We start from the raw sequence: 25,415 nt of genomic DNA, 5'->3' as shown, positions 1-25,415 counted from the left end.
TGCATAATATTTTTTATAATTTTTTTAATTTAATTTATTAGTAAGAAAATACTGGTCGTAAACTATTTCTAAACTTAAATTGACAGGTGTAAACCTATGCTAACTTTTCGCAGGAACCATTGTGAAAAGGATAGCCCTACATTTAGACCTATTACTATAAATTTAAGGTCAGCTGCACAGACCACATTGTGACACCCAAAACTGGGTATCCATAATACTGCTTTGTCCAATCATAGTATTTAAGAAATGTATGTATTTATGGAATTGCAATAAACTGAAATTGAAATTGAAGGAAAAGTGAACTGACAGACTGACTGATCAATCAACGCACTGTGCAAACTACTGAACGGATCTGGCTGAAAATTGGCATGCAGATATAGTTCGCGACAGGTCGACATGGCAATCTGAGTATGACACTGGGTGACGCCACGCACACCCACAAGTCACCCACGCTATTACGCACGAGGTTAGCGCGAGGGTTGTTCGGGTGTATGGGGCGTCCCCACCCCGGTTGCCATGTCGACCTGTCGCGTATTATAGTTATTTTAATGTAGGTGTAAATATTTGCTAAGATGGGATTTTTGAAAATTCCACCCCTAAAGGAGTAAAAAAGGTAAAATTTGTGTAGTATTTTTTACGGGTTTGCGTTTAACTGCGTATTGGTACGGTAGTAAATAACTCGTGCAGGCGAGATAGAAAACCAGCGACCTGGAAGGGCTATGGCAGGTTTATTGCGCGCCGGACGTGCATCCACCTAAACGCTTTACGATACGTGCTGACTGCTGGCTAGAGCCACTGACCTCTACTAGTAGATACAAGTACGCTGGACGTGCGATTGCCGCCTTGTTTTTGAAGGATCTTGATTTTGGCATTTTTTCTCGTATGAGTGTCATGTGAGTGAAACTAAATGATAGTGATGACCTGTCAGCATAGTATCAACACGAAGACGTCATATTATAGATACAATACGGTATTTGTGTATGTCAAAAATAAATTATTTCTCAGTGGTTATTTAATACAGGGTCTTCCAAAATATGTAAATCCACGTCCTTTGTTAGTTTTGAGTGTGATAACGATTTTAAATAACCTATTAAACTTAAACAAGCAAGTCAAATCATTGTGACGTCACATGCCAGTATTTCATAGAAGCTCGCATACTAAGCGCGTGTTTTGACGTTTGATAAAAAGATACTGATTTGACTAGTTGTCAAACACCGGATTCCCGATACGTGTAAATGGAGCGCTTCAACTCGGTACAAAAAATAACTGTCATATTATAAATTGCACACCTTTCTCTTCCAGCGCACTTGTATAATATGTCCATTTCAATGCTTAGAGCAGACTAACCGCGCTATCAAGCTGGATTCAAGCCAACTCAGGAAAATAATCTTAATCTTCCAAATTGACCGAACCGGAATCTAAGTAACGACTTCAATTTGAGAGTGCCACTAAATCAGAGTTAGCTACTCAATAAGGATTTCTAATATTTACACCCACCACTATTTGTCGCAGCAAGAAGTAAGAGTTCCTATATTTTGAAACTATAAAACATATGTTATATGCATATAATTATTGCATATAATATACGTCGAATGGCTTTGATGCTTGGACCTGCCCGGGGCCCTACCGCGGTAGTTTGCGGTAGGTGATGATCGCAATCTCCTCTGATTGGTTAACGCTCGCTCGCTATTGTCTACAATGCATTGTCGCAACAAGAATACCATGAATTCAGCCAATCACGATAATTACGATTGTAATAATGATAGATGCAGGTTTCTTAGAATCGACCAACTGATTTGTTCCCGGTCGTCGGCTGTTTTTGAAACCCTCATGCCCAAAAATAGATCAAACAGCTTATCTTTGTTAGAGCTTGAACCACAGAATTAGTTAAAGCTAAAGTAAAGCTTAAAGAGTTATTAGCACAGCTGCAGATTTTCCTTTCTCACGGTCGACTTTGAACACGACTGCTGCATCAGGGTTCACAAGTTGGAATCAGAAGCTTATATCACTTTTCTCACACATACACAGATATGGGGGCCTTACTCCTTGCTTGCTAATTACTCCCCTGCAGCATTAGGATTAGGAATTTGAATACTTATACAATTCACAAGTTGATTGTCACAAGAGTATTTTATAAGAATCGATTCTGTAAAGTTTGTATCATACTAGCTGACCGAACATGTTTCGGGTTTAATTTAAAAAAAAAACTATCATATTGACACCTGCGTTATCGAGAAAATCTTCATGCAAGATCTCATATTTCTAGAGCTAATCTGCTGCACATTAATGTCTCCGGTTACATAATACTAGATGATTCCCGCGACTTCTTCGGCGCGGATTCAGGTTTTTGAAAATATCGTGGGAACTCTTTAATTTTCCGGAATAAATAGTAGACTATGCCCATTCCTAAGATGCAACCTATATCTAGATACCCATCACAATGATTTAGACAGATGGGCCATGATAAGCGCAGACACATAGAGCTATACACTTTTACATTTATAATCTATATTAGTATACATATCTATACTAATAAATAAAATTGGAGTGTTTGTCTGTAATTTCGAAATAACTACCGCATATTAACGTTAACGTTACCATAACTGTATCACACGTTCTTAAAATTTTTGTCTGTCTGTCTGTTTGAAAAGGCTAATCTTCGGAACGGCTGAACCGATTTTGACGGGATTTTCACACACAAGTAGAAGATTGGCCTAGGAGTAACATAGGCTACTTTTTAACCGACTTTCGAAAACGGAGGAGTTGTGTTTTTCTACCTATGTACACTAATATCTCCGAGATTTCTAAACCGATTTGCGTATTTTTTTTTTAATTTATAAAGGAACTTTGCTGAACATTGTTCCATAATAAATTTGGATTCCAACTCCTCAATCCTGATGCAGCAGGGGACCTGGCCACTAAAGCTGATGGAATTTAGAAACTGTCGGTTATAAATTGATATTGAAGGTATCTATGCCAAGTAAAGACTTTGTCATTGACCTCGAGGACCCAAGTCCTCAACCCTAATGGTGTAAGGAATTGCATTCCTAAATCTTGGTGATCCCTCGGTATTATTAAAGGATCATCAATGTTTTTACGTGGTAAAGAAACAAGTTGCATCCCGGGGACGAGCTATTACGGAGAGGCTACTTTTGTCCTGGGATAGTAAAAAGTTCCCACGGGATTTTTAAAAACCTGAATCCATGCGGACGTAGTCGCGGGCATCAGCTAGTAGGTAATATAAGTATAGATATTAATATACAACAGTAAAGCTAAATTAACCAATTAAAACGTTGAAGCGTGAGCCAAAGTACTATTCGCGCCATCTATTTTCACAACAACTAAACAGCCGTCACTTTGAAGGTGCACGGGCGTGCTGCAGGCGGCAACGCCGGTGGTACGGCGCGCTGCGGGCCGCTCATGGCGCAGGGAGGAGTGCAGGCTCTCGAGGCGATGCTGTTCGCGATGGACGAAGCCGAACGCGCCATGTTACTGCCGCCAGGCGTCAAGCTAGGCGCGCTGGTGCTCGATGACTGTGACAGCGATACGAGGGGACTTGAAATGGCACTGGATTTTATTAAAGGTAAGTTCATAGCCTGTTTGCATTCATCGCTGGATATAGGCATCGCCAAGAGTGTGCCACCACTCGTGGTCTGGCGAATTCCTCATCCAGCCACTTCCCACTACTTTTTTTGAGGTCATCAAATTCAAAAAAAAAGTAACGTGATTTAGGCCACCATAATCTTATGATACCTATAAGACTTTATTATGCCGACAGGGATTTTTGGAGCAAAATATTTTTCGTCTGTGTAGGAAAAGTTTTAATGCTTATAATGAAAGTTCAAAGTTGAACAATTGAAAGCAACGACCTCTGAATAAGGAAGCCTTTCAATTACTATAATATGAGATCATCTGGAATTTGATGGAAAAACTGAACAAAGAATGAATTATTAACAATGTTTATCACAATAAATGTTGGTAAAATTTTAGATAGATCAAATATTTTTCGTTTTATAAAATAATCGATACATTTACAGGCAGAAAGCAGTAATGGAATGTGTTAAGTAAAAACAAAAGAGGTCATAATTTTTAAAAATTAAAACACTACTGCTCTGTGAAAAGCAACCATTTTCTCATTTGAAAATGGCGCCATATAACCGCCATAGGAACACAATACACAACGAAAACCCTGAAAACATTACACCCTTTTTTCGGCAGTCATGTAAAAAAAGCAAAACCTTTGTTATCCGTAGAGAATCTCATATCTATTGGTCAGATATCGATTGTTTGCACCGATCTATATGCGAGAACGAATACTAAATCCCTGGCAGTAGTTGTCATGTATTTGTGCAGGTTCCATCAGCAACATAGACGACGAGGAGTACGGCTGCAACGCCACGGCGGTGCGGAAGGTCATCTCGGGAGTGGTGGGCGCAGCTTCCTCCGTCACGTCGGTGCAGGTCGCCAACCTGCTGCGACTGTTCAAGATCCCTCAGGTAAGGTAACAAGATAAAAGGGTATCAACATCATCATTTCAGGCGGTGGATATCCACTGCAGCTGCTGAACATCGGTTTTTTCCTCAGCCTCCCTCATCCAGCCACATGCCGCTGCCTTCTTTATATCGTTGTTTCATATTCCTGGAGCACGCTCCACTCTACGCTTACTTGTTTGCGGTTTCCACTCCAAACTTTTCAATTTCACTGGTCATCGCTCCTACCACAAGCTACTGCTACTTCAATTTGCTTATAATTTGGGCTATGTCTTTGATTCTCCTGCGGATTCCATCATTTCATCTCAGGAAAGCGTTGGTTGTTGCAGTCTTCCGGTGCAAAAAATAGGTTAAAATTTTCGCGTGAAGTTATTATGGTACCTAAGCCTCAAACGTGCTTAGTTTATTGTTTGACATTTTGCGTCTGTTAGCACTTAAATAGGGTCATCATGAGGCTAGAACGATAGACATTGGATTCTCAAGGTATTAGAATGGTGACCCGCATCGAAAAGCGCAGCGCTGGAAGATTCCCCACGAGGTGGACAGCTGGCGACTGGTGGCATATGGAATTTGCTACAAAAGACTTATGTCCAGCAGTGGACGCATGCTGGTTAACAATGATGATGACGATGACATGTGTTCTTGGTCTTATGGAGATAAAACCGAATATCAGCGTTATAATAGCTTCGGTTCCTCAGACAAAAGTTTGGCAATTACAAACATTGTTTGTTTCAAAACTTGCACTCGTTGCGTGTATTTTACATACAGTCATGAAACAAGTGATCACAATTCTGGTCACGAACATACATAGTTGAAATTGGTTGAACTCACGTCGAACTCTAAAATTCATGCATCCCGTGCACCAAGGAATATTTTGCACTAATAATTCAAACGATAAGTCGAGTTTGACAAAGCCAAAATTCAAACAATTTTCAATTTGTGTGTGCCAATCCAGCATAGAATACCAATGAGTCAACATAACAGTACAGAATGTAATTTGTTTTCCAATTTGGTTTTTTTTTTAAACACTCAATTCATCTCATGCGCTGAATAAATAGGCTTGTTTTTAGGTGTCCGCGCTAAATTGGAAAATATGTTCAAGGTATGAACGTTTTGATTTCGTGGGAGGCTTTGGCCTTGGCTAGTGGAAACAGCCGTGCGATGCCAGAACCACGAAACTTAGCTTTTCGATAATAGTATTATAAAACGTAGAAAGTGCTTATAGGCCCTTTGGGTATTTAGTTTTGGCATATACATATCCTTTCCTAGTATCCCGGGCAGCCAGCTTTCATTTTAGGCTTATTAGTAAAATATAAGGTCACACACGAAGAGGGAGGACTACCTTCATCATCATCATCATCATCATCAGCCTGTGGAAGTCCACTGTTGGACATAGGCCTTCCCTATAGAGCGCCACCACACCCGGTCCTCAGCCTTCCTCATCCAGCCACTTCCCGCCATCCGCTTTATATCGTCTACCTTACCATCCTTCCTCATCTTAGGACTACCTTATCATCGAATAAAACAAAAAGTGTTATAAGGTAAGAGTTTAGAGCCTTTGATGATAAACATTCATATCTTAAAGAATATTGTCGAACAAAACGACTGACGTCCGATTGTTTCATCTTGGGTCTTGTATTGCATAGTTTTCCACGATTAAAACTTGGTTAACGCGATTCAGGCTTCTTAGTAAGCGATTGAATATACCTATGGCGCCATCTAGTGTCGACATGTTGAGATGTTATCACAATTATTTTCGTGTCAGGTGTCGTTCTTTTCGACGTCCCCGGAGCTGTCGAACAAGGCCCGCTTCGAGTACTTCACGCGCACCATCCCCTCCGACCTGCACCAGGTGCGCGCCATGGTGGAGATCGTGAAGCAGCTCGCCTGGCGCTACGTCTCCATCATCTACGAGGAGTCCAACTATGGTATAAAGGTGCTCACCAGCCACTAACTTGTACTCACTCTGAGGAATCATGAAATGAAGTAAAGAAATACAAACCATCGTCCAATGTGTCCCATATTATCTACTAGCTGATGGCAGTGACTTCGTTCGCGCGGTGAAGGCTTTTTAAAAATCCTGCAGAAACTCTTTAATTTTATGAATAGAAAGTAGCCTATGTGCTAATCCGGGGTATATTCTATCTCGGTTCTTATTTTAGCCAAATCCATGAATATGTTTTTGCGTGAAGGAGTAACAAACATACCTTCACCTTTATAATATTACTGTGATAGTGTGAGTAGTGTGATTTTATGGCCTGCACCCACACCTTCCCTTCGCTTTGCGGCGCAGCAATTTCGATTAATCTAACATTCTATATTTTATAGATAATCTCAGTGCAATTTAGCTTTCTAGACCTAAACGTTTGAGCTGGGTCTTGACGGGTTAGTCAAAAAGTAATTCAAGACTTTTTTTATCAGAAAAACTTCTCACATTATTATATTGAAAAAGCTCTTGTAGAAAAATGTTGAGTAAACAAGCTGGCAACGTATTTATTACTCACTTCTGAATTTTATTTATATAATTTAGAAATATAGCAAGTAATAGCACAATGAAATTGTAGCTCTTCAAGAAAAAGTAATTGAATTTTTTCGTGATTTTTTTATCCTTTCTGTTCTACAATCAACCCGTCACAATCTTTTTCATTATTCATTATTATTGTTCAGCGTTTCTGTCTCTATTATCATAATTCTAACTATTTTCTTTGTGGAGGTTCTCTATGGGTACCTACCTAAATTCTTACATTGATTAGGTACATTGGCGACGGCATTCACTTCACAAACGTTAGAAAAGGACCGTAAAAAATTACATAATATAATTAAACTGACATTAGATTTTCATCACACTATCACACTAATATTATAAAGGCGAAAGTTTGTATTATGTATGTATGTATGTATGTGTTTGTGTGTGTGTGTGTGTGTATGTTTGTTACTCCTTCACGCAAAAACTATTAGACGGATTTGGCTGAAATTTGGAATGGAGATAGATAATATCCTGCACATAGGCTACTTTTTATCCCGGAAAATCAAAGAGTTCCTACGAGATTTCAAAATCTTAAATCCACGCTGGTGAAGTCGCGGGCATCGGCTAGTAAGATAATAATCGTAGGAGGTGTGAAAGAGACAGTATCACAAAGTACTAATTATATGCTGCTGGAGTAAAACCTTTTATAATATCAATATTGATCTCAATAAAAGATTATGCTATATATTCTCTTGACGGCAACTAACTAACACACTTAATCTAAGATAAGACACTGTACACGGGCTAGCAATATGCCTAGTTCCATCGTAACGTCTCTCGTAACGTAATAGCACAATCAAGCCTCTAATGATAAGAGACACAAACACGACCCTCCACTATACCTAAACGAAAGCTAGATGCTTGGGAAGATATAAACATGAAACTAGAAATCAGCTTAGATTATTACCATAATATGAGTAAAAGTAAAGTAAAAGTAAAATATTCTTTATTGTACACCAACAAGACAGTAATATATAAATAACATTATAGATTTATGTACAAAAGGCGGCCTTATCGCTAAAATAGCGATCTCTTCCAGGCAACCTTAGGGTGAGGAGATAATAAAAATTAAAGCAAGTGGAAGGGGTGTACTAATAAAATAAAGTAAATAAACATAATGTATATATAAAATTTAAAATAAATAATTAAGTATATAATAATAATAATATTACAGTAAATAAGAACGGAATAAGGATAGGAATAGACGAGTAGTGTTCAACTCAGGCTAGGTATATACAGGGTTTTTGCTAATTAGTATATAATGACGACACGTACCCATGCTACTTTGATCTGATAAATACAATGCTGAAGTAAAATGACGAAATAAAATATTAAAAATTTCCATACAAGATTTTAAATTTTTTTATGACCAAGTCTTCATGGCCCTAATGTGCCCTAACTCACTGAGATCGTTGGCCTCGGCCTATCTAAAGATGGCCAACGATCTCAGTACTCACTGGGCACGTTAGGGTCATGAAAACTTTGACGATATAATTTTTTTTTTAATTTTGTATGGATATTTTTATAGTTTTATTTCGTCACTATACTTCAGATCAAAGTAGCATGGGTACGTGTCGTCATTATAGTATACTAATTACCAAACACCCCGTATAATAGTTATTATAGTAAAATTATTCAGTAGCAAATCTGTGTAATTTCAGAATCTTATATTATAGAATCATATAAAATACTTTGACAGAGTAAGCAATAAATTCACGGTAGATGAACTCGATTGGAAAGCACCTTGTAAAAGTTTATTCCAATGAAAAGTTTTCTATTGTATTTTATTCAAATAAAAAATAATCTCAATTAGCCAAGCTAGGAGACACATACCGATAAGTAGACTTAAATCCTAAAGGCTGTTTTACGCCAGAGTAACACATTGATACGTATGCCAAAGAGCTTTAGACCTCATTCGCACGAGAGCTTTTTTAACGTCCGTTACAAAAGCGTTCAAAATAGAACAAATGCATTCCCAAGTGTCTGTTCACACGTCAACGCTTTTTTAACGCGCACTTTGTTTTAACGCAACGCTTTTTTAACGCTCAATGTGACAAAAGTCGTCATGATATCTTGGCATAAAAAAGACTGCCGCATGCTGCTAGTGTCGCAAAAATTATAGAATTCCCTTTTTGTCGCATGTTGTTACCCTGCTGGTATAATAGAACAGTGGTGATGCAGTCTGAGGTGGAAGCGAGCTAACTTAGAAGTAAGCCCATACCCCTATCGCTTTCTACAGGGCGTTGTATCGAAACGCTAATCTCTTGGCGTTGGCAGATACCTGTTCCTGGCCTGACAGCAGACCAGACCAGACATAGCCCCGGCCAGGAATTGGATCCGGGACTACCCACTTTATGACCACAGAAGAAAGTCGTCAAAATTTATATCATATGTTTCTTTTTGGGCAGGCTTTCGAGGAATTGGAAACCCTGCTTCAGCGGGACGACATCTGCATAGCAGTGAAGGAGCGGCTCGCCAAAGACTCCGGCGCAGCGGACGAGCGAGCCTACGACGCTATCGTGGAGCGCCTGCTGTCGCGGCCGAGAGCTAGAGGTACTCGCACACAACTCCTAACAAGGCACCCTAAATCTGTGGGCACTCGTAACACCGGTTTAACATACCTAAACTTAAGTGTCGCAAAGATAAGTTGTAAGTGAATTGACAGAATGATAAGATAAGAAGAGACAAAAAGACGCAGTAGTTTGACAGTTTTTCCAATTTTTTTCAATCTGTTGAGAAATCTCAACTATTTAAAAAAAATACAAACGGGCAAACGGTCTGAAGGAAACAATGAGTTCCTTGTTTGAAAGAAAAAAAGAGAGAAAACTAGTTTCTGTTCACTATTAATAGGACCCTAAGAATACCAGGCTGAATTTTGGCCATCGTAAACCTGTGGTGGCATAGTTTACCTAAGTTTGAAACCCACGTAGCTGAAGTTAACAAACGAAGTTTGATTCTCATTTGAATATTAACCGAGTTTCAAAGTTACACAGGCTTAAAGATTTACACACGAATCGTTGAACCTGTGTCAGAGTGAACTACTTATGTTTAGGGAGGTAGGTAGGTATGGCAAACCATAGACAAAGGAATGAACTAGTTACCAAAGACCATGGAAGTAGGAAGTAATCATTTTTGTCTGCTTAATTTTTACAGCCTTTTCACGGATTTTACGGATAGCTTGCATCCCGGGGAAAAACATAGGCTGCATTTTATCCCGAAAAAATCAAAAGGTTCCCATGAGATTTTTAAGAACCTAAATCCAGACGGCCGGAAATCATCTGGTTTAGTATAATTTGGTTGGTATTCAAAGAGTTTTGAAGATTTTGGCCTGCCCTCCTCCTCCTCCGTTTTTCTTTTTTTCTAACATAGCGGCCACGCATATAATCTGTATTAATCATTAGATGGCGAAAAAAGAAAATGGCGAACATGTACGCAGGCCAGGCTCTATGCTAAAGTATTGAAACCCCTTTGTTGTAATCTTTTCAGTCTATTTTTTTCATATACCTAACGTAATATTTAAATTTAGGTTATACTGAATATTTATCGTGTGTTGTTATGCATATTAGACGTAATATTTTCTTCTTTTTGTCGTCGTTCATTGTTGTCGAAAATAATTTGAACCGGAGACACCCTCGCAAGTACTAACAAACTAACAACTGTGATTTTTTGACTTAGTAAGATTATTTATCAATGCACAAACGTACAGACATACAACAGATAAATTTTTACATTGGTTTTTACATAGAAAAAAATTATCTAATAGGATGCCTAAATTATACGAAATAGGTCATATCGTCTGGACGCACCTTTCTCAAAATGAAAACAAAAGAAAGTTTTTGAAGATTCTTCATTGAATTCACCTTTTTGTTCTTGTTGTAAAACGGATTTAATTTTATTCATATTTCTATTCTTTTCGCAGAAACTTAGCAACTTCTTTCGAGAGAAAAATCTGTGTTCATTTTTACTACAAATAAATACTGCCAGCCATTTGTATAAAACTGAAAACAAGTGATAAAGCAATGAAGTAAAAAATCAAAATACCTAGGTACTTACCTATTTATTTATAGGGTTCCGTACCTAAGAAGGAAAAAAAGGAACCCTTAGAGGTTCACTTTGTTGTCTGTTTGCCTGTCTGTCTATCTATCTTTCTGTCTATTTGTCTGTGGTCACGAGTGCACGGTGGCGCAGGTGTGGGATTAATGAGTGTCATTTCTTGTACGATGTTTCGGAACACGCAGGGGAAAGAAAGTGAGATGGACTACGACATATTTTTTAACTCTCGTGTCACGTCACCCCTCCCGCACCGCTCCACTACCACAGGAACATATTCAGGTAACACACGACGTTTCCGCAGGTGTGATCGTGTTCGGATCAGATCAGGAAGTGGCGGGAGTGATGGCGGCGGCAGGGCGCCGGGGAGCGTCGCACACGTTCAGCTGGGTGGGCTCGGACGGCTGGAGCGCGCGCGCGCTGGTGGCGGCCGGCAACGAGCCCGTGGTGGAGGGCACGGTCAGCGTGCAGCCGCAGGCCAACCCCGTCCGCGGCTTCAAGGACTACTTCCTGGCGCTGACGCCGCAGAACAACCTGCGGAACCCCTGGTTTGTCGGTAATCTTCTGTTTTCCAACAAACTGACAATCTTTCATGTTCCGACAGGGTTCCGTATTTCCTGAGAAAAAATAACCCTTATAAGATCTAACTATTTTGGAGTTATGTGTATTTTAAGCAATTAAACACTACTTACATGAAAGATCTCTATAATGTTCTCCATCATTAGGAAACTGTCATGCTTAACAGTTCTCCATAATACGTGTATTCATGAAGTCTGCTAATCTTGGCAAGCGTGGTGATGGTATTCTCAATCTGAGAGAATATCCAAACTAGCTAGTGTTAAAGATAAACTTAGATTAAACGATTTAATGTAAGTGCTTTTATCAAATACAAGTACTTATCCCATAATCAAGCGTCACCAGAGAATCGCCAGAGCCGGTCAAAACATAGACTAAGCCGGTCGTCAAGCCGAGTATAGACTATCAACAATCCTATCTAACAGTTGTAAGCCAGCAATGGATTCTTGTTGATGATGATGATGATGATGCCGAAATTCTGTTGGCATTATGATCCTTCTGCAATATGAACACTGTACAGAGTTCTGGGAGGAGCAGTTCCGCTGTCGCTACGCGGGCAGCCCGCGCGCGCGGCACAACGCGCAGTTGGCGCCGTGCTCGGGCAGCGAGCAGCTGTCCGAGGATAACACGGAGTTCGAGGCGCAGCTGCAGTTCGTGGCCGACGCGGTGTGGGCGTTCGTGTATGCTATCAGGTAAGTGACCTACACGTACGCGTCCATTTGCAGGACGCCGGTGTCAAGTTTACCGGTCAAGTTTGCAGCGGACTTGAAGTGGCGCGGTGTAGTCATACATACCTCTGAGCTCTCGCGTCACGTCATCACACCCCTCCCGCACCGCTCCACTACCCCAGCAACCTACTCACTTTGCCTATGCCTTTAGTTACCCCAAGGTCAACGCGATTAGTTACTCCAAGGTCATATTGGCATCACAGAGCGAACTGTCAATGCTCCGTGGTAACGAATTTTTAAGCTCCGCTTAGCACGGTAAGTTGTGCATCGTGCCATTTTTGAGCTTGATTTACATGTCTTAATAAGTAGGTACCGTTATTCGCAGCCTGTCACGCAAGTGGGCCGTGGATGCCAAATAAATCGAGGAAAATGAAAGTTAAAGTTACGATGGAAGCAATAGAGCAGCGCACAGCCATGCGTCTGACGATAAATCTCTGAAGACCGAGTTGGCCGCCGTCCAACTCCTACGAGTCTACGAGTCTACACAAACAAAGACTCTCGCTTGCGTAATATAGCTGTAAGCGGCTCCAGTGTGCTTAGCGTGAGATATTACATATCAATCAACGCTGATAGAATTCGAGATCAAAACACAATAACGTCAGAGTGAAACGGACCTAAAAACCCTAGATTTAAAGTCAAGAATTCAGTCTCATCGATTTTAATTTCGCAACGTTTCCGCTTGGAGCATTGGCTGTAGATGTATGGATACGTTGACTGTTAACACTGAAATATTTCGATGCTCGAATTCTATCAACGTTGATGATCTTATACTAAGCCCACGGCCACTAGCGACCAAGTTATCTGTCGATGCTATGACTTTGTCCTTGTAACGAACAAGTTCTGTCCATGGCTTTATGGTCCTAGTTATTGATTCTAACTATGTTAGTAAAGAAGATAATTTCTAAGCAAAAGCTCTCTTATTTTGCTCAAAATGTTCGCTTAAAGTATAGATATAAGATTTTTTATTTGTGGACTAGCTCTTGGCTGCAATCAGACTTGTTGGTGAGGATACGATAATAGTGCAACTGGGAGGGTTTTCATCGGATGTTACTCCATCTCTTGACAGTGGAGTTATTGCGGCTAAGAGATTTACCTGCGCGACCTTTCTAGTGTTAATTTAATATGGTGTTGCAGGGACATGCACAGGGAGCTGTGCGGCGCGCGCGCCGGGCTGTGCGAGGCGATGCGGCCGGTGAGCGGGCCCACGCTGCTGCGGTACCTACGACAAGTGCGGTTTATAGGTCACTCTTGTATTACCTAGTATTCTAGTAGTACCATATCCTAAAGAGATACTTCAAACCGTCGAGCGACAGGGCCGTCTAGACAGCCATCCACCATGCATCCATTATATTGTATTAGCTACATGTTTCTGACGACCGCCCTAGCGCAGTGGTAGTGGTAGGTCCTGGGTTTGATTATAAAAATCCAATATATCAGGAGATAGGGGGTTTGGATTTTTATAGTTTCTAAGTGTCTGGTCTGGTGTGGTGGGAGGCGTTGGCCGTGGTTAGTTACCATCCTAACAGCAAAGCCGTGCCACCAAGCAATGTAGCGTTCTGGTAGAAACCAAAGGACAGGAAGGAAAGTGTAGATAGGGTTTAAAAAACTGCCATAACCCTTCTAGGTTAGCTCGCTTCCATCTTAGACTGCATTATCAGATTGCAATTAAGGGCTAACTTGTACCTGAATAAAAAGACCATGGTGTGTGGAACTTCCTACAAGAGACAAATGACCGGCTGGACGTCGATCGGTCGATGATGATGATGAATGTCCAATATGTAGGTACTTATCAAGGTAAGGTAGGTATCAAGTCTTGGAATTTTCTTTACTAAGAGTAATACTAATTTTGCCGAACAAGCCATAAACATGATCGATGACCCCCAGGTCTGAGCGGAGACGAGTTCCACTTCGACGCGTTCGGCGACGGGCCGGCGCGCTACAACATCCTGCACTTCAAGCAGGTGTCGCTGGGGGTGTACCGCTGGGTCAAGGTGGGCCAGTACCTGGACGGGGAGTTGCAGCTGGATATGGACGGTATACCTTATTTACATATAACCTTTGGACGTCATTTTACAAGCATTTTTTTCTATTCTGATTGCAATAATGGGTGGACTGATTCGTGTTCTTATTGTATCAACACAGCGATCGGCTTAATTTGCTGAAACACTGCATTTTAACCAGTAAGTAGGCGGCAAATCGTCTGCATACTATAGCTGTCGTTCTTTCCAACAGAGATCCAGTTCAAATGGGACGAGCCTCATCACCCGGAGTCTGTTTGCAGCGCGGAGTGCGAGCTGGGTCAGGCCAAGCAGTACGTGGAGGGGGAGAGCTGCTGCTGGCACTGCTTCAACTGCACGCAGTATGAGGTGATCTCTTCCTCCCTCTCTCTCTCTCTGTTCCATGTTTTTAGCCCATTACTAGGAAAACTCCTCTTTCGTAGGAGAGGTGATCCGGAGCTTAGCAAAAATATATTTTTTAATAACTTACTTTTTATTTAAATAAAAACAATTGGTTACAATAAGTATATGGTCAAAGCGCATATACTATTATGCCAGGGAAGTCATCAAAAACACCCCTGCTCTGGTACAAATTTAATAGTGGATCCCACAGTCGTCAGACAGGTAAGCATCGAAATAGTCGATTGGTGCGAAATGGCGCAAAAAAGCAATTCTTTAATTTCGAAGTTTTATTTGATCCTTTAAGAAGTTATACTCAACCTTTAAAGTAAGCTTGAAAAAATATAGAAAAAGTTGATTTTAATATTGATGAAAAGCATAGATCAGTCACACAACAATATAATATAACAAACAACTGTCGGGACATTGGTACCACAGTGGTACACCTAAATTGGAAATGACAAATCCTATTTTTAGCGATTGTTATTCGCAAACATACGATGAAAGCTTGACGGTTGTTCATATGAACCCAATAAAACACATTCCGGGAAAATTGGAATCGAATTTCGAGTGGAGCTTCTGTATTGCGTTCAAACCCGAGATGACTTCGTTTGGAGACATAACATTCTGTTCCAATGTGATCATAATATTTTGATATAAAAAGATCACAGGGGGTTTATCGAATTTTATTCTTCTGTAAGAATTTGTACCTACTCAAAGAAACATTGATGATTAACTGATCAAATTCCTGCCTACATTTTGAGAGTTTCTATTAGTTTCATGAAGTTTTCACAATGGATGATAAAAGATCGAATGGGGTATATGGGTATTTACAAATGCTTCTTCATGTGCGTTATGCTAAAGTACCTTGTTAACAAACGAAATACTTTTAAACTGGTAGTCTGGCATACTTCGACCACCCGTTGTTCTAGATCTATAATTTGTCAACGCACATATAATTTCTGGAACCTCTCTCTCTAGAGGTGTTCCTACTTGATTTCAACATTGGTTTCAAGTTATTCCAGAGCCAGATCAACAATTTTTTGTAAAGCATTAAGAGTTCCTTTGGTGCTGCAAATGTTCACGGGCGGCGGCCTGCTTATCGAAAAGCATCTCAAGTACAACTATGTACATGTAACTGATGAACATGAAGTAGCATTTGGGAGTAGGTACACAGATAAAAGTATATTTTCTCATCCGTGATAGATAGGTATATATAGTAGTTCTAAGTAGTTGTACGCGCATAGATCCGCTCGCCAGTGTCGGCGACGGCGTGCGTGGAGTGCGCGCGCGGCACGCTGCCCGACGCGCGCCGCACGCGCTGCGCGCCCGTGCCCGAGCTGTACCTGCGCGCCGCCTCGCCCGCCGCCATCGGCGCCATGGCCTTCTCCGCCGCCGGCATCCTGCTCACTATGTAAGCTCTGGCGACATCCTCCTGCGAATTGTCTCAAGTGGTCTATCCACCTAACCTTAACCCGGGGGAGCTGCGCTTTCCGGTGACATCTTGCAATTCTAGCGCCTTGGGGCTCCCGGTCTAACCGTGTAACGTCTATTGGTCTTTTGAACAATGTGCTCTGTCCGTTGCCACTTTAGCTTCGAATTTGATCTATGTTGGTTGCTCCGGTTTTCCTACGGATCCCCTCATTTCTGATTGGATCCCGTGGAAATCTCCAAGCATAACTGAGGCCAAATGTGTCGGATGCATAGGTATATTATCACTGGCAAAACGCACTGTTCGAAGAATTTAGTTTTCAAGCACTGAGAAATTTTGAACGAAAAGACATCTCGAGGCTTTCCCGAACGCTGGCCGGTCGAGTTGGACCTAATAATATTGGAGCTAACGATATAGGAGCTATTGAACGTAACAACACCAGGGACGATTGTAGAGCAGGCTAGTGTTGCAGGTTGGTGGGCGGCGTGTGGGTGGCGCGCTGCGGCACGCCGGTGGTGCGCGCGAGCGGGCGCGAGCTGTCGTTCGTGCTGCTCGCCGGGATCCTCATGTGCTACCTCGTCACCTTCGCGCTCGTCTTCCGCCCCACCGACTTCCTGTGCGCTCTCCAAAGGTTATTTAGAGTTTAACAGTTGTGACGTAACAACAAGTGTAACAGAATATATATAAGAAGAAGAGAGAGAGAGAGAGTGCTTGTATGTACATGCACGCACGCTTATGTGTTTGGGCGCGCGCGTTCGTGAGTGTGTGTGTGCGAGCTGGACGCCGGTTAATCGGTTCCTTCTCAATTGACGAAGATTGTGTTTTTAGTATCGGTGGTAGCTATACGTAATTAAGACATACTTAAAGACCCAGAGAGAGCATAGACAACTTTTTATTCCGAAAAATCAAAGAGTCCCAACGGGATTATGTGAACCTAAATCCACTTGGACGCAGTCGTGGGCATCAGCTAGTTTAAATTAAATTTCAGTTTCTGATTGTAAGTGCCTAAAAAGGACTACAATAATTTATTGTGTACGTCGGAAATAATTCGACCTGCGTTAATTAACATCGCCTCATTTCCATTAGGATGTTTCAATAAATCACCTAGGTACTAATTGAATCATGAATTAATTATTTGGTGCCAGTAATTGTTACTACAACATCAATAATTTGGGAACTATTTCCACGGAATTCTGTAATCACAACAACCACATTAACTCTAATTGTTGATTCCCTGTTCTGTCACATACGTAAGTAAAACGCTTTCTCTAAAAAGCCGCAACTTTTTGTGACACTTTCGGCTCTTTGCGGCCCTTACGTAATTTTGCGGCTCTTGTGTAAATGAGAAGGTATCTCTTCTTCTCTCTGGGCTGGTTTCCGCACTTAAACGTTTCCGTCTGTTGTGCGTGAGAAGGTATCTCATTTTTATTCAGATACAAGTTAGCCCTTGACCGAAATCTCACCTGGTCGTAAGAAATGATGTAGTTAGTCTAAGGCTGAGATCTATAGAGTGCACTTTGACTTTGCTTAGACTTAAGTTTAAGTTAAAACAAGACAGATTTATGCCAGCGGTATAGCGCTGTCTCATTTTAACAGGGTCTTAAGTCTGAGCAAAGTCAAAGGTCAGGTCAATAAACGAATGTATTAGGTTCGGCACGGGGTTCTGCTTCACCGTGGTGTACGCCGCGCTGTTGACCAAGACGAACAGGATCGCGCGCATATTCGACGCGAGCAAACATTCCGCTCGCCGACCCTCGCTCATCTCCCCGAAGTCACAGCTTCTCATCTGTACCATCTTAGTTTCTATTCAGGTATCAAAAACATGTATACAAATGCATCTTTAGAGTTTCGTACCTTAAAAGGACCGTTTCGTACCTCGCTCTTATAGGATCACTTCGTTGTCTGTCTGTCTGTCTCGCACGTGGCCGTTTTTTTAATAAGTAACTAAAACCTATAACATTATAATATATCGTTTCTTTTACAGTTGTGTCACAATTTGATTGAATATCAACTTCAATTATAAACTAAAGCCAGTTCTCAATTAGGTCGAATAGTTTGTCTGTATCGTCTTTCACTAATTAAATGTTATTAACAATCTTGTACTTAATTTGCTTTGAAGCCATGTTTAAGGACCAAGTATTATTTTGGAATATCCAAATTATGGAATCACTTGATAATTTTCATAAGTCTCTCTTAACAGGGACTTATAAAAATTAATTAGTAAATTTTAGTAATAGGATTTAAAGTGGCTTTATTTTTATGAGAAAATCAATAATAAATAACAATCAATCAATCAAAAATAAGAAAAATAAAAAGTTGAAGATCATTGGCTTAAATGAAAACATTTAATTGTTTCATTTAAATGAATGAATTGTACGTTAGCACTATTTTTAGGTAGTAATCGTAGTGGTCTGGCAACTCGCGTCACCGGCGCGAGCCATACACCACTACCCAACCAGGGAGGACAACATGCTGGTGTGCGACTCGTACGTGGACGCGTCCTACACCATAGCCTTCTTCTACCCCGTCGTGCTCATCGTCATCTGCACCGTCTACGCCGTATTGACGAGGAAGATCCCCGAAGCCTTCAACGAAAGTAAACACATTGGTACGTGGCTGCGTTGTAATTAAGAGTTCAAAAATTCATAGGGTTTTCTGTATTTTCATTGTATGCTATCTTCACTTGCTGTGAAGGTTCTGGGAGACCAACTAAGAAGCTAGAGCTAAGAAATTCTTACCGATTTTTTTGGTACAGTGCATTGCTTTATCTGGTGATAGTGTTGAATTGTCAAAAAAACAGTTTGGTTGTTTACTGACAACTTGGAATCATTCCTTGTGTTGTGGGCATGTATAGTTCGCGACAGGTCGAAATGGCAACCGGGCTGGGACACCCCGCACACCCGCACAACCCCCGCGCTAATCCGATGCGGGTGACGCGCGGATGTGCGGAGCGTCCCCCCGCCTCATACCGCGATTGCCATCGTCTGTCGAACTGTCGCGTATTATAGATACAATGTAAATTAGTTATTTATCGTCATTTTGTTTCTCAGAAAATAAGTAAGGATCTTGCTGTATGTTTTCTGTTTTATTGACGTGTATGTTTTGTTCCAGGGTTCACCATGTACACCACGTGCGTCATCTGGCTGGCATTTGTGCCGCTGTACTTCGGCACGGCGAGCCACGTGCCGCTGCGGGTCACCAGCATGGCCGTCACCATCTCGTTGAGTGCCAGCGTCACTCTGGCATGCTTATTTGCACCTAAGGTATCATATTATTATGACAGTTATTAACCGCAGCGGTTTAGCATGGGGGCTGTGCGGGTGTGCGGGGCGTCCCCACCTCAATGGCCATCTCTACCTGTCGCGAACTTATACTTTGTATTTTTCTTTACAATAAAGTATATATAGTGTGACCTCACTGTGTAGGTATACTTATCATTGTAAAGTATTTCAAACGTTTTACCATTTTAAGTCTGAAACGTAATTGAATACAAATTTTATGTTGGGAATTTTAAAATGAATAGAAAAAGTTCTAACGTAAAGCCCGATCTACACAATCACATGATGTCGCGACCGTGAATACACTATTTCCCTCAAGTCTAGACTCGCAAAGTTTCGAAATGTTTCGCAGTCAACCCAGGACCAAGGTCGTAGCCCACTTGCACGACACCGCTCCCGCACGGCAAGCGAATAAACATTCAAATATGGGCTATAGTCGTACTCTGTACATACATATTAGTGACAACATACAATTGCCGAAATCTAACCACTCGGTGGTTGACGTCTCGCTTACCGCGCGCTTCAAGCGAGCGTCCCACGCGTCTACAGCGTGCGGGCCACTCGAGCAAGTTGTACGTGCGCAGTAGAGAGACGACGCACTGCTAGCTGCCATCGCGTGGACAGCGAGCTTGCTGCTAGCTGTCGGCGCGTGGACTACTAGCGGTCACTTCGATTTGAGGCGGAGCCTTGCAGGTGTTGTATGGGAACGGTGTCGTGTAAGTGAGCCATGATCTTTAGACGGGAAACACCGCGAAGTCGCGAATTTTCTACGCTATATTTGCGGCGTTCGCAAGTTTTCGTGGCACGAGTGTAGAAAGGGCATAACAAAATCTGTGTCAGAGTAATATACGAGGTCGAATAATACATTTAAATACATAGTGTTTTATTTATCTGGGACGCTACGGGCAGCTTTCATGTATTTATTTACGTATTTATTTCTATGTTTCCCTTCGAATGGATTAAATCATACCGCAGTTTAGCAACGATACAGTTCTGAAACCTTATTCTTAATTGCGTGCATCGCGCAAATTGTTTTAAAAATTCAAATCAAGATCATGATTTAAATAAATACAGACAAAGCGTGTTCTTAAAACAAAATGGCAATGTGTGACATGAATAGGCGAGTGCACTCCCACCTCCATCATCATTGCTTTCCTTAATGATTGTCATCAAGTGTAAGCCTACCTTTCAATTATAATAAGAAAATGAAGCTAGATGGAACTTGAACACTAATTGTGATGCCACGGTCATCAGACATAAGGATTGTTAGGTTTCTCAATGTTTTAGTTTTCCACGATATTGTTATGAAGGCATCTTCCAGGCAAGCAATCTTCAACCTAGATTGCACCATCGCTTTCCATCAGGTCGGTATAACGATCACCAAACGCAAGCCGACTGGAATAAGAAGAGGTACATAATATATTCGCGAGCAAATTTTTTAAAGCGCGTTATCTAAACTGTATGCTCGCTAAACAATGGTTATAAGTAATTCGACATCTATATTATATCCGCACAAACAAACCCCGGCAAGATCAAAGAGCCCACGCAGAAGAGCCACATCTGCAAATATTATGTCATACGTATTCTTACTAGGACCTTCTAAAAATAAATTAGTTGCTGGTCATAGAACAGTTGCTGGTCGAGTTATGGAGTGATATTACCGATGGACGTCTAGTAGTAGTAGAGTTTTAAGTGTGTAAAATGATGATAGTAAAAAGAGTACCTAGCTGGGCTTGTTGTGGGCTTCTTCTTAAACCAACCTGGAAACTAACAGTAAAAGCTGCCGTTCCACTGTTCGTTCACATCACTTCAGTTGCGAGTGAAAGCTACCATCTACTCGTATCGCTGGTCAAGTACAGGTGGGAATATCATTGCTGGAAGGGGGTTTTAGTCGGTAGGAGTCCGACACTATCTGATTCGGATGTCTATGAGGATTTTCTTCTCTAAGCAAAAAAAAGTCAAGTAAGACTACGGCGAGTGGCCCGGTCGCGCCGACTCTAACACAGCTTCAATAACGAGGGCGCCACTGAGTCTGCATCGCCGACACTAGCAGCGAGTAATGATATATTTTATACTCTCTGCTCTATTAATTGCAGCCGAATTTATGCTTGAAATCTAAATAAACGGAAAAGGTGACTGACTGACTGACTGGTTGATCTATCAACGCGCAGTTGAAATTATTTGTTGGAGGGCTTCAGACAGATATTATGACGCAGACATCCGCTAAGAAAGGATTCTTGAAACTTTGACCCTCAAGAGGATCGAATAAGAATTTGAAATTTGAGTATGTCCATGCGGATGAAATGTGCATGAAATCGCGGGCAAATACAGCATCATCCAAACCTGCGCGACCAAAGCGACATAACATCCTTGTTGTAGATGTACATAATCCTGATCCGGCCGGAGCGCAACGTGCGCGGCAACCTGATGCCGTCCAAGTGGCGCGGAGGCGCGGCGCGCGGCGCGGCGCCCGGCGCCGTGTGCGCCGCCATCGTGGGCGCCGCGCCGCTGCCGCGACACACGCCCTCCACCGACCTGTCCACTCTCGACACCACTGGTCAGTAGGACAAAGCGACATAACATCCTTGTTGTAGATGTACATAATCCTGATCCGGCCGGAGCGCAACGTGCGCGGCAACCTGATGCCGTCCAAGTGGCGCGGAGGCGCGGCGCGCGGCGCGGCGCCCGGCGCCGTGTGCGCCGCCATCGTGGGCGCCGCGCCGCTGCCGCGACACACGCCCTCCACCGACCTGTCCACTCTCGACACCACTGGTCAGTAGGACAAAGCCCGAAAATAGCCTGTTACATTTGAAAATACGGCCTTTTTAAGCCTCCTAAAACATGGCTCAAGTTTAAAAAATAGTTGATTCTCGCAATTTATCTTGTGAACAATTTTAAGTAAGTATCAATTTCTTTCAGAACGCTCGACGTCGACCGACAGACAAGTTCAAACGGACGACCCAAACGCGACACCAAAGAACGGTGCCATCGAACGCAATGGTCTGTGCTTGGACCCTAAGAAGTTGGCGGAGCTCGGAGGGCTGCCAGGGTTCGAGGAGGCGAGCGGCGCGGCGCTGCGGCGCAGGGCCACAGCGGAGCCCGTGATGAGGGTGGCGGTGGCGGTGGTGGGCGCGCGGCCGCCCTTATAGCGCGTCGCGAGACCGCCGCGCCTGCCGGTGCTCGTGTGAACGGTGTTACTTTGCGTGGGGAGAAACTTAGATCAATAAAAGAAATTGGTACTTACTTGGTTAAACTTGTCATAGTTCGGCATTCGGCAAATCAACTGGCCACACAAATCGCCCATCGAATTATTATACACTAACATACGATACGGTGAATTTCTTATGTTAGGCAAAGGTTTAATAAGTTTGGCAAATCAGCCAGCCGGCAGAAACGATGTTATGTAACAGCGAATATATCCCGGTAGTATCTACTATCCCGGAAAACCAAAGAGTACGTGCGGAATTTTCAAAAATTTATATTCGCACTAATTTTATTATTCCTTCTATGAAATCTGTAACTAGCCAAACTAATATCTTGAAAAGATGAACTACTTTTACCAAATTGATAGAACTAAAGGGAAAACATACTTTTAACATGCAACTTAAATATGAAGATACGTTGCATCGCTGTCAGCGTTTGCAATTTGATTATGTTCACAGAAAATATTATATTTTTACTTAAAAAAACACGCGTCACGTTTTATGAGGTTCCATCGAGTGTTCAAAGTATTAGATTACAATATAGCCATTAATAATTTAGACATTTTCTCCTAATTTATATTTATATATCCTATTTGTTCTTCTATTTTTTTGTACAACCGAATAAGCTCTCATTTCTTTATTAATCTAAGGTGATAAGTGACACTTAATTCAAAGCAATGAAAGCTCAAGAGAGCGAAAAATAGATTAGAGTGGAATAAGATGTTTCGAAATAATGAAGTTATTTAAGAGAAATAATCGAAATAGAAAATATATTTTCTCACTTAAATATGAATTTACTCTCTCGAGTTTAAGTGGTCACCTGTCAAGCACTAAATATTATACAGACTAACAATGTGAGCACTGTGATGTTCAGAACTAAAAGCATCATCCAAACCTGCGCGACCAAAGCGACTACCATGCGATCCCCATGGTATTTTGATGGCGCCATGTACATCTACGCGATTACAACAGTCACGTAGGTTTGCACGACGCGACGTATGGATTCGCGTCGTAGGCGCTCACAATCGCGTCCATCCCGCGTTCACAACGCGCAGGTGTGGCTGTAGCTTTAACCAAAAGAAGTTGAAGTTATCGCTGTCAAAGTGTTAGTAAAAAGTGTAAAATAATTCTATTTCTTACTGTGTATATTTTTCTTTTTAAGGATATTAGCCATGTTAATTAACCGACTTCCAAAAAAGGAGGAGGTTCTCAATTCGTCGGGATCTTTTTTTTTTTTTTTTTTTTTTATTTTTTTTTTATATTTTTTATGTATGTTCCCCGATTACTCAAAGACCCCTGGACCGATTTGGAAATATTTTTTTTTGTTTGAAAGGGTATACTGTGCAGGTGGTCCCATATAAATTTGGTGAAGATCTGATGAATATCTTCGGAGATGGAGAACAGAACTCCTCAATGGATAGGAGCAAATTGCTCGCGATCAGTGTAATAGCTTAGTAAACAGTAGGGTTTTAACTGGGCACAGCATATTATAGTACAGTAGGGCCACTAAAAATTGTGAAATAAAAAATTTTCAAAAGAAAAATAAAACCGACTTCAAAAACGACAAACACTAAAAAGTAAAAAATAACTTTTGTTTAGCTACACGTGTAATGCACCTAGGTATGAAGTCGGGCGAGCTTCACTCTTGGATTTCAAATTTTGTTTTAATATGCTCGCTCGACTTCATACCTAGGTGCATTACACGTGTAGCTAAACAAAAGTTATTTTTTACTTTTTAGTGTTTGTCGTTTTTGAAGTCGGTTTTATTTTTCTTTTGAAAATTTTTCATAACTAATATTCTCCTCTCCCCTAAGCGTAAAGCTTGTACTAGGAGTGGGTACGACAATAGTGCAACGGGTGGGGTTTGAACCGCCGACCTTTCGGTTTTAAGTCCGCCCCTTAACCGTTGAGCTATTGAGGCTCATAGTAATGTACATATGCATCGCAAATGAACATTATTATATTTTCGAGAAGATTATCGAACAAAATTATGTGATACTAATTTTTAAGTTATTGTTAGCTGTTTTCAAATTAAATATTAATGAAAAATACGATGTCTTTCATTTACTAATTTAAAAAATCCTATTATAGTCTTGCAACAAATTAAAAACGACTCAACTATGTTGAATTGCATTGAGTTGAAATCTTGGATGAATTAATTTGAATACCTACCTACCTATATAGGAATTTAAAATGCAATCTACGTGGACAAAGTCGCGGACATAAGTTAGTGTATCATCATCATCTACCCATCGCCGGCCTACTACTAAGCACAAGTCTCCTCTCAGAACGAGGGCATAGGGCTATGCCTGCCACGTTGGCTCACTGTGGGTTGGCAGACGTCACACTCCTTGGAGATCTTCACGAACTGTCAGGCGTGCTCCTCACGTTTTGTATCACCGTTATCGCGCATAACTCCAAAACGCGGGGATCGAACCCTGAACTCCTGAATAGAAGCCCGACGACGCCTTAACCACTAGTTCACTATAGGCAAATAAAATATATGTATAGACACATTTTAATGTATGTAAAATATACATAGATACTTACGTTTTAAAATTAATTTATGCAGCCAGGATGTAAGTAGGTGATTGATAATAGAAAATGTTAATTATAATTAAAAAGTAATTTTGCTTTCTGTACAAAAAAAAAAAACATCTTTTTGAATAAAAAGTATCAACTCACTCAAATTGCTAACATAACTTTTTACCGAGCACCTATTTTTGTGGTCTAAA

General features: G+C 41.3%; 1 protein-coding gene across 1 annotated transcript in view; it reads left to right on the top strand.

Annotated features, from left to right (window-relative positions):
- The window catches only part of LOC123872535 (metabotropic glutamate receptor 2-like), a 28,555-nt gene extending 5,094 nt beyond the window's left edge, over positions 1 to 23,461 (top strand). The window contains exons 2-17 of the mRNA XM_045916853.1: positions 3,364 to 3,583; positions 4,354 to 4,496; positions 6,256 to 6,426; positions 9,426 to 9,570; positions 11,372 to 11,623; positions 12,164 to 12,335; positions 13,506 to 13,612; positions 14,256 to 14,405; positions 14,604 to 14,737; positions 16,015 to 16,181; positions 16,672 to 16,830; positions 17,848 to 18,010; positions 18,594 to 18,807; positions 19,311 to 19,462; positions 21,857 to 22,034; positions 22,397 to 23,461. Of these exons, the coding sequence (XP_045772809.1) occupies positions 3,364 to 3,583; positions 4,354 to 4,496; positions 6,256 to 6,426; positions 9,426 to 9,570; positions 11,372 to 11,623; positions 12,164 to 12,335; positions 13,506 to 13,612; positions 14,256 to 14,405; positions 14,604 to 14,737; positions 16,015 to 16,181; positions 16,672 to 16,830; positions 17,848 to 18,010; positions 18,594 to 18,807; positions 19,311 to 19,462; positions 21,857 to 22,034; positions 22,397 to 22,626 (2,757 nt within the window). The 3' untranslated portion in view covers positions 22,627 to 23,461. The remainder of the gene's footprint in view (positions 1 to 3,363; positions 3,584 to 4,353; positions 4,497 to 6,255; positions 6,427 to 9,425; positions 9,571 to 11,371; positions 11,624 to 12,163; positions 12,336 to 13,505; positions 13,613 to 14,255; positions 14,406 to 14,603; positions 14,738 to 16,014; positions 16,182 to 16,671; positions 16,831 to 17,847; positions 18,011 to 18,593; positions 18,808 to 19,310; positions 19,463 to 21,856; positions 22,035 to 22,396) is intronic.
- Positions 23,462 to 25,415: the final 1,954 nt, after the last annotated feature.

Source organism: Maniola jurtina, chromosome 15, assembly GCF_905333055.1.
Source record: "Maniola jurtina chromosome 15, ilManJurt1.1, whole genome shotgun sequence".
In the NCBI taxonomy this organism is placed as follows: Eukaryota; Metazoa; Arthropoda; class Insecta; order Lepidoptera; family Nymphalidae; genus Maniola; species Maniola jurtina.
This window is presented reverse-complemented; position numbering and strand designations above follow the sequence as displayed.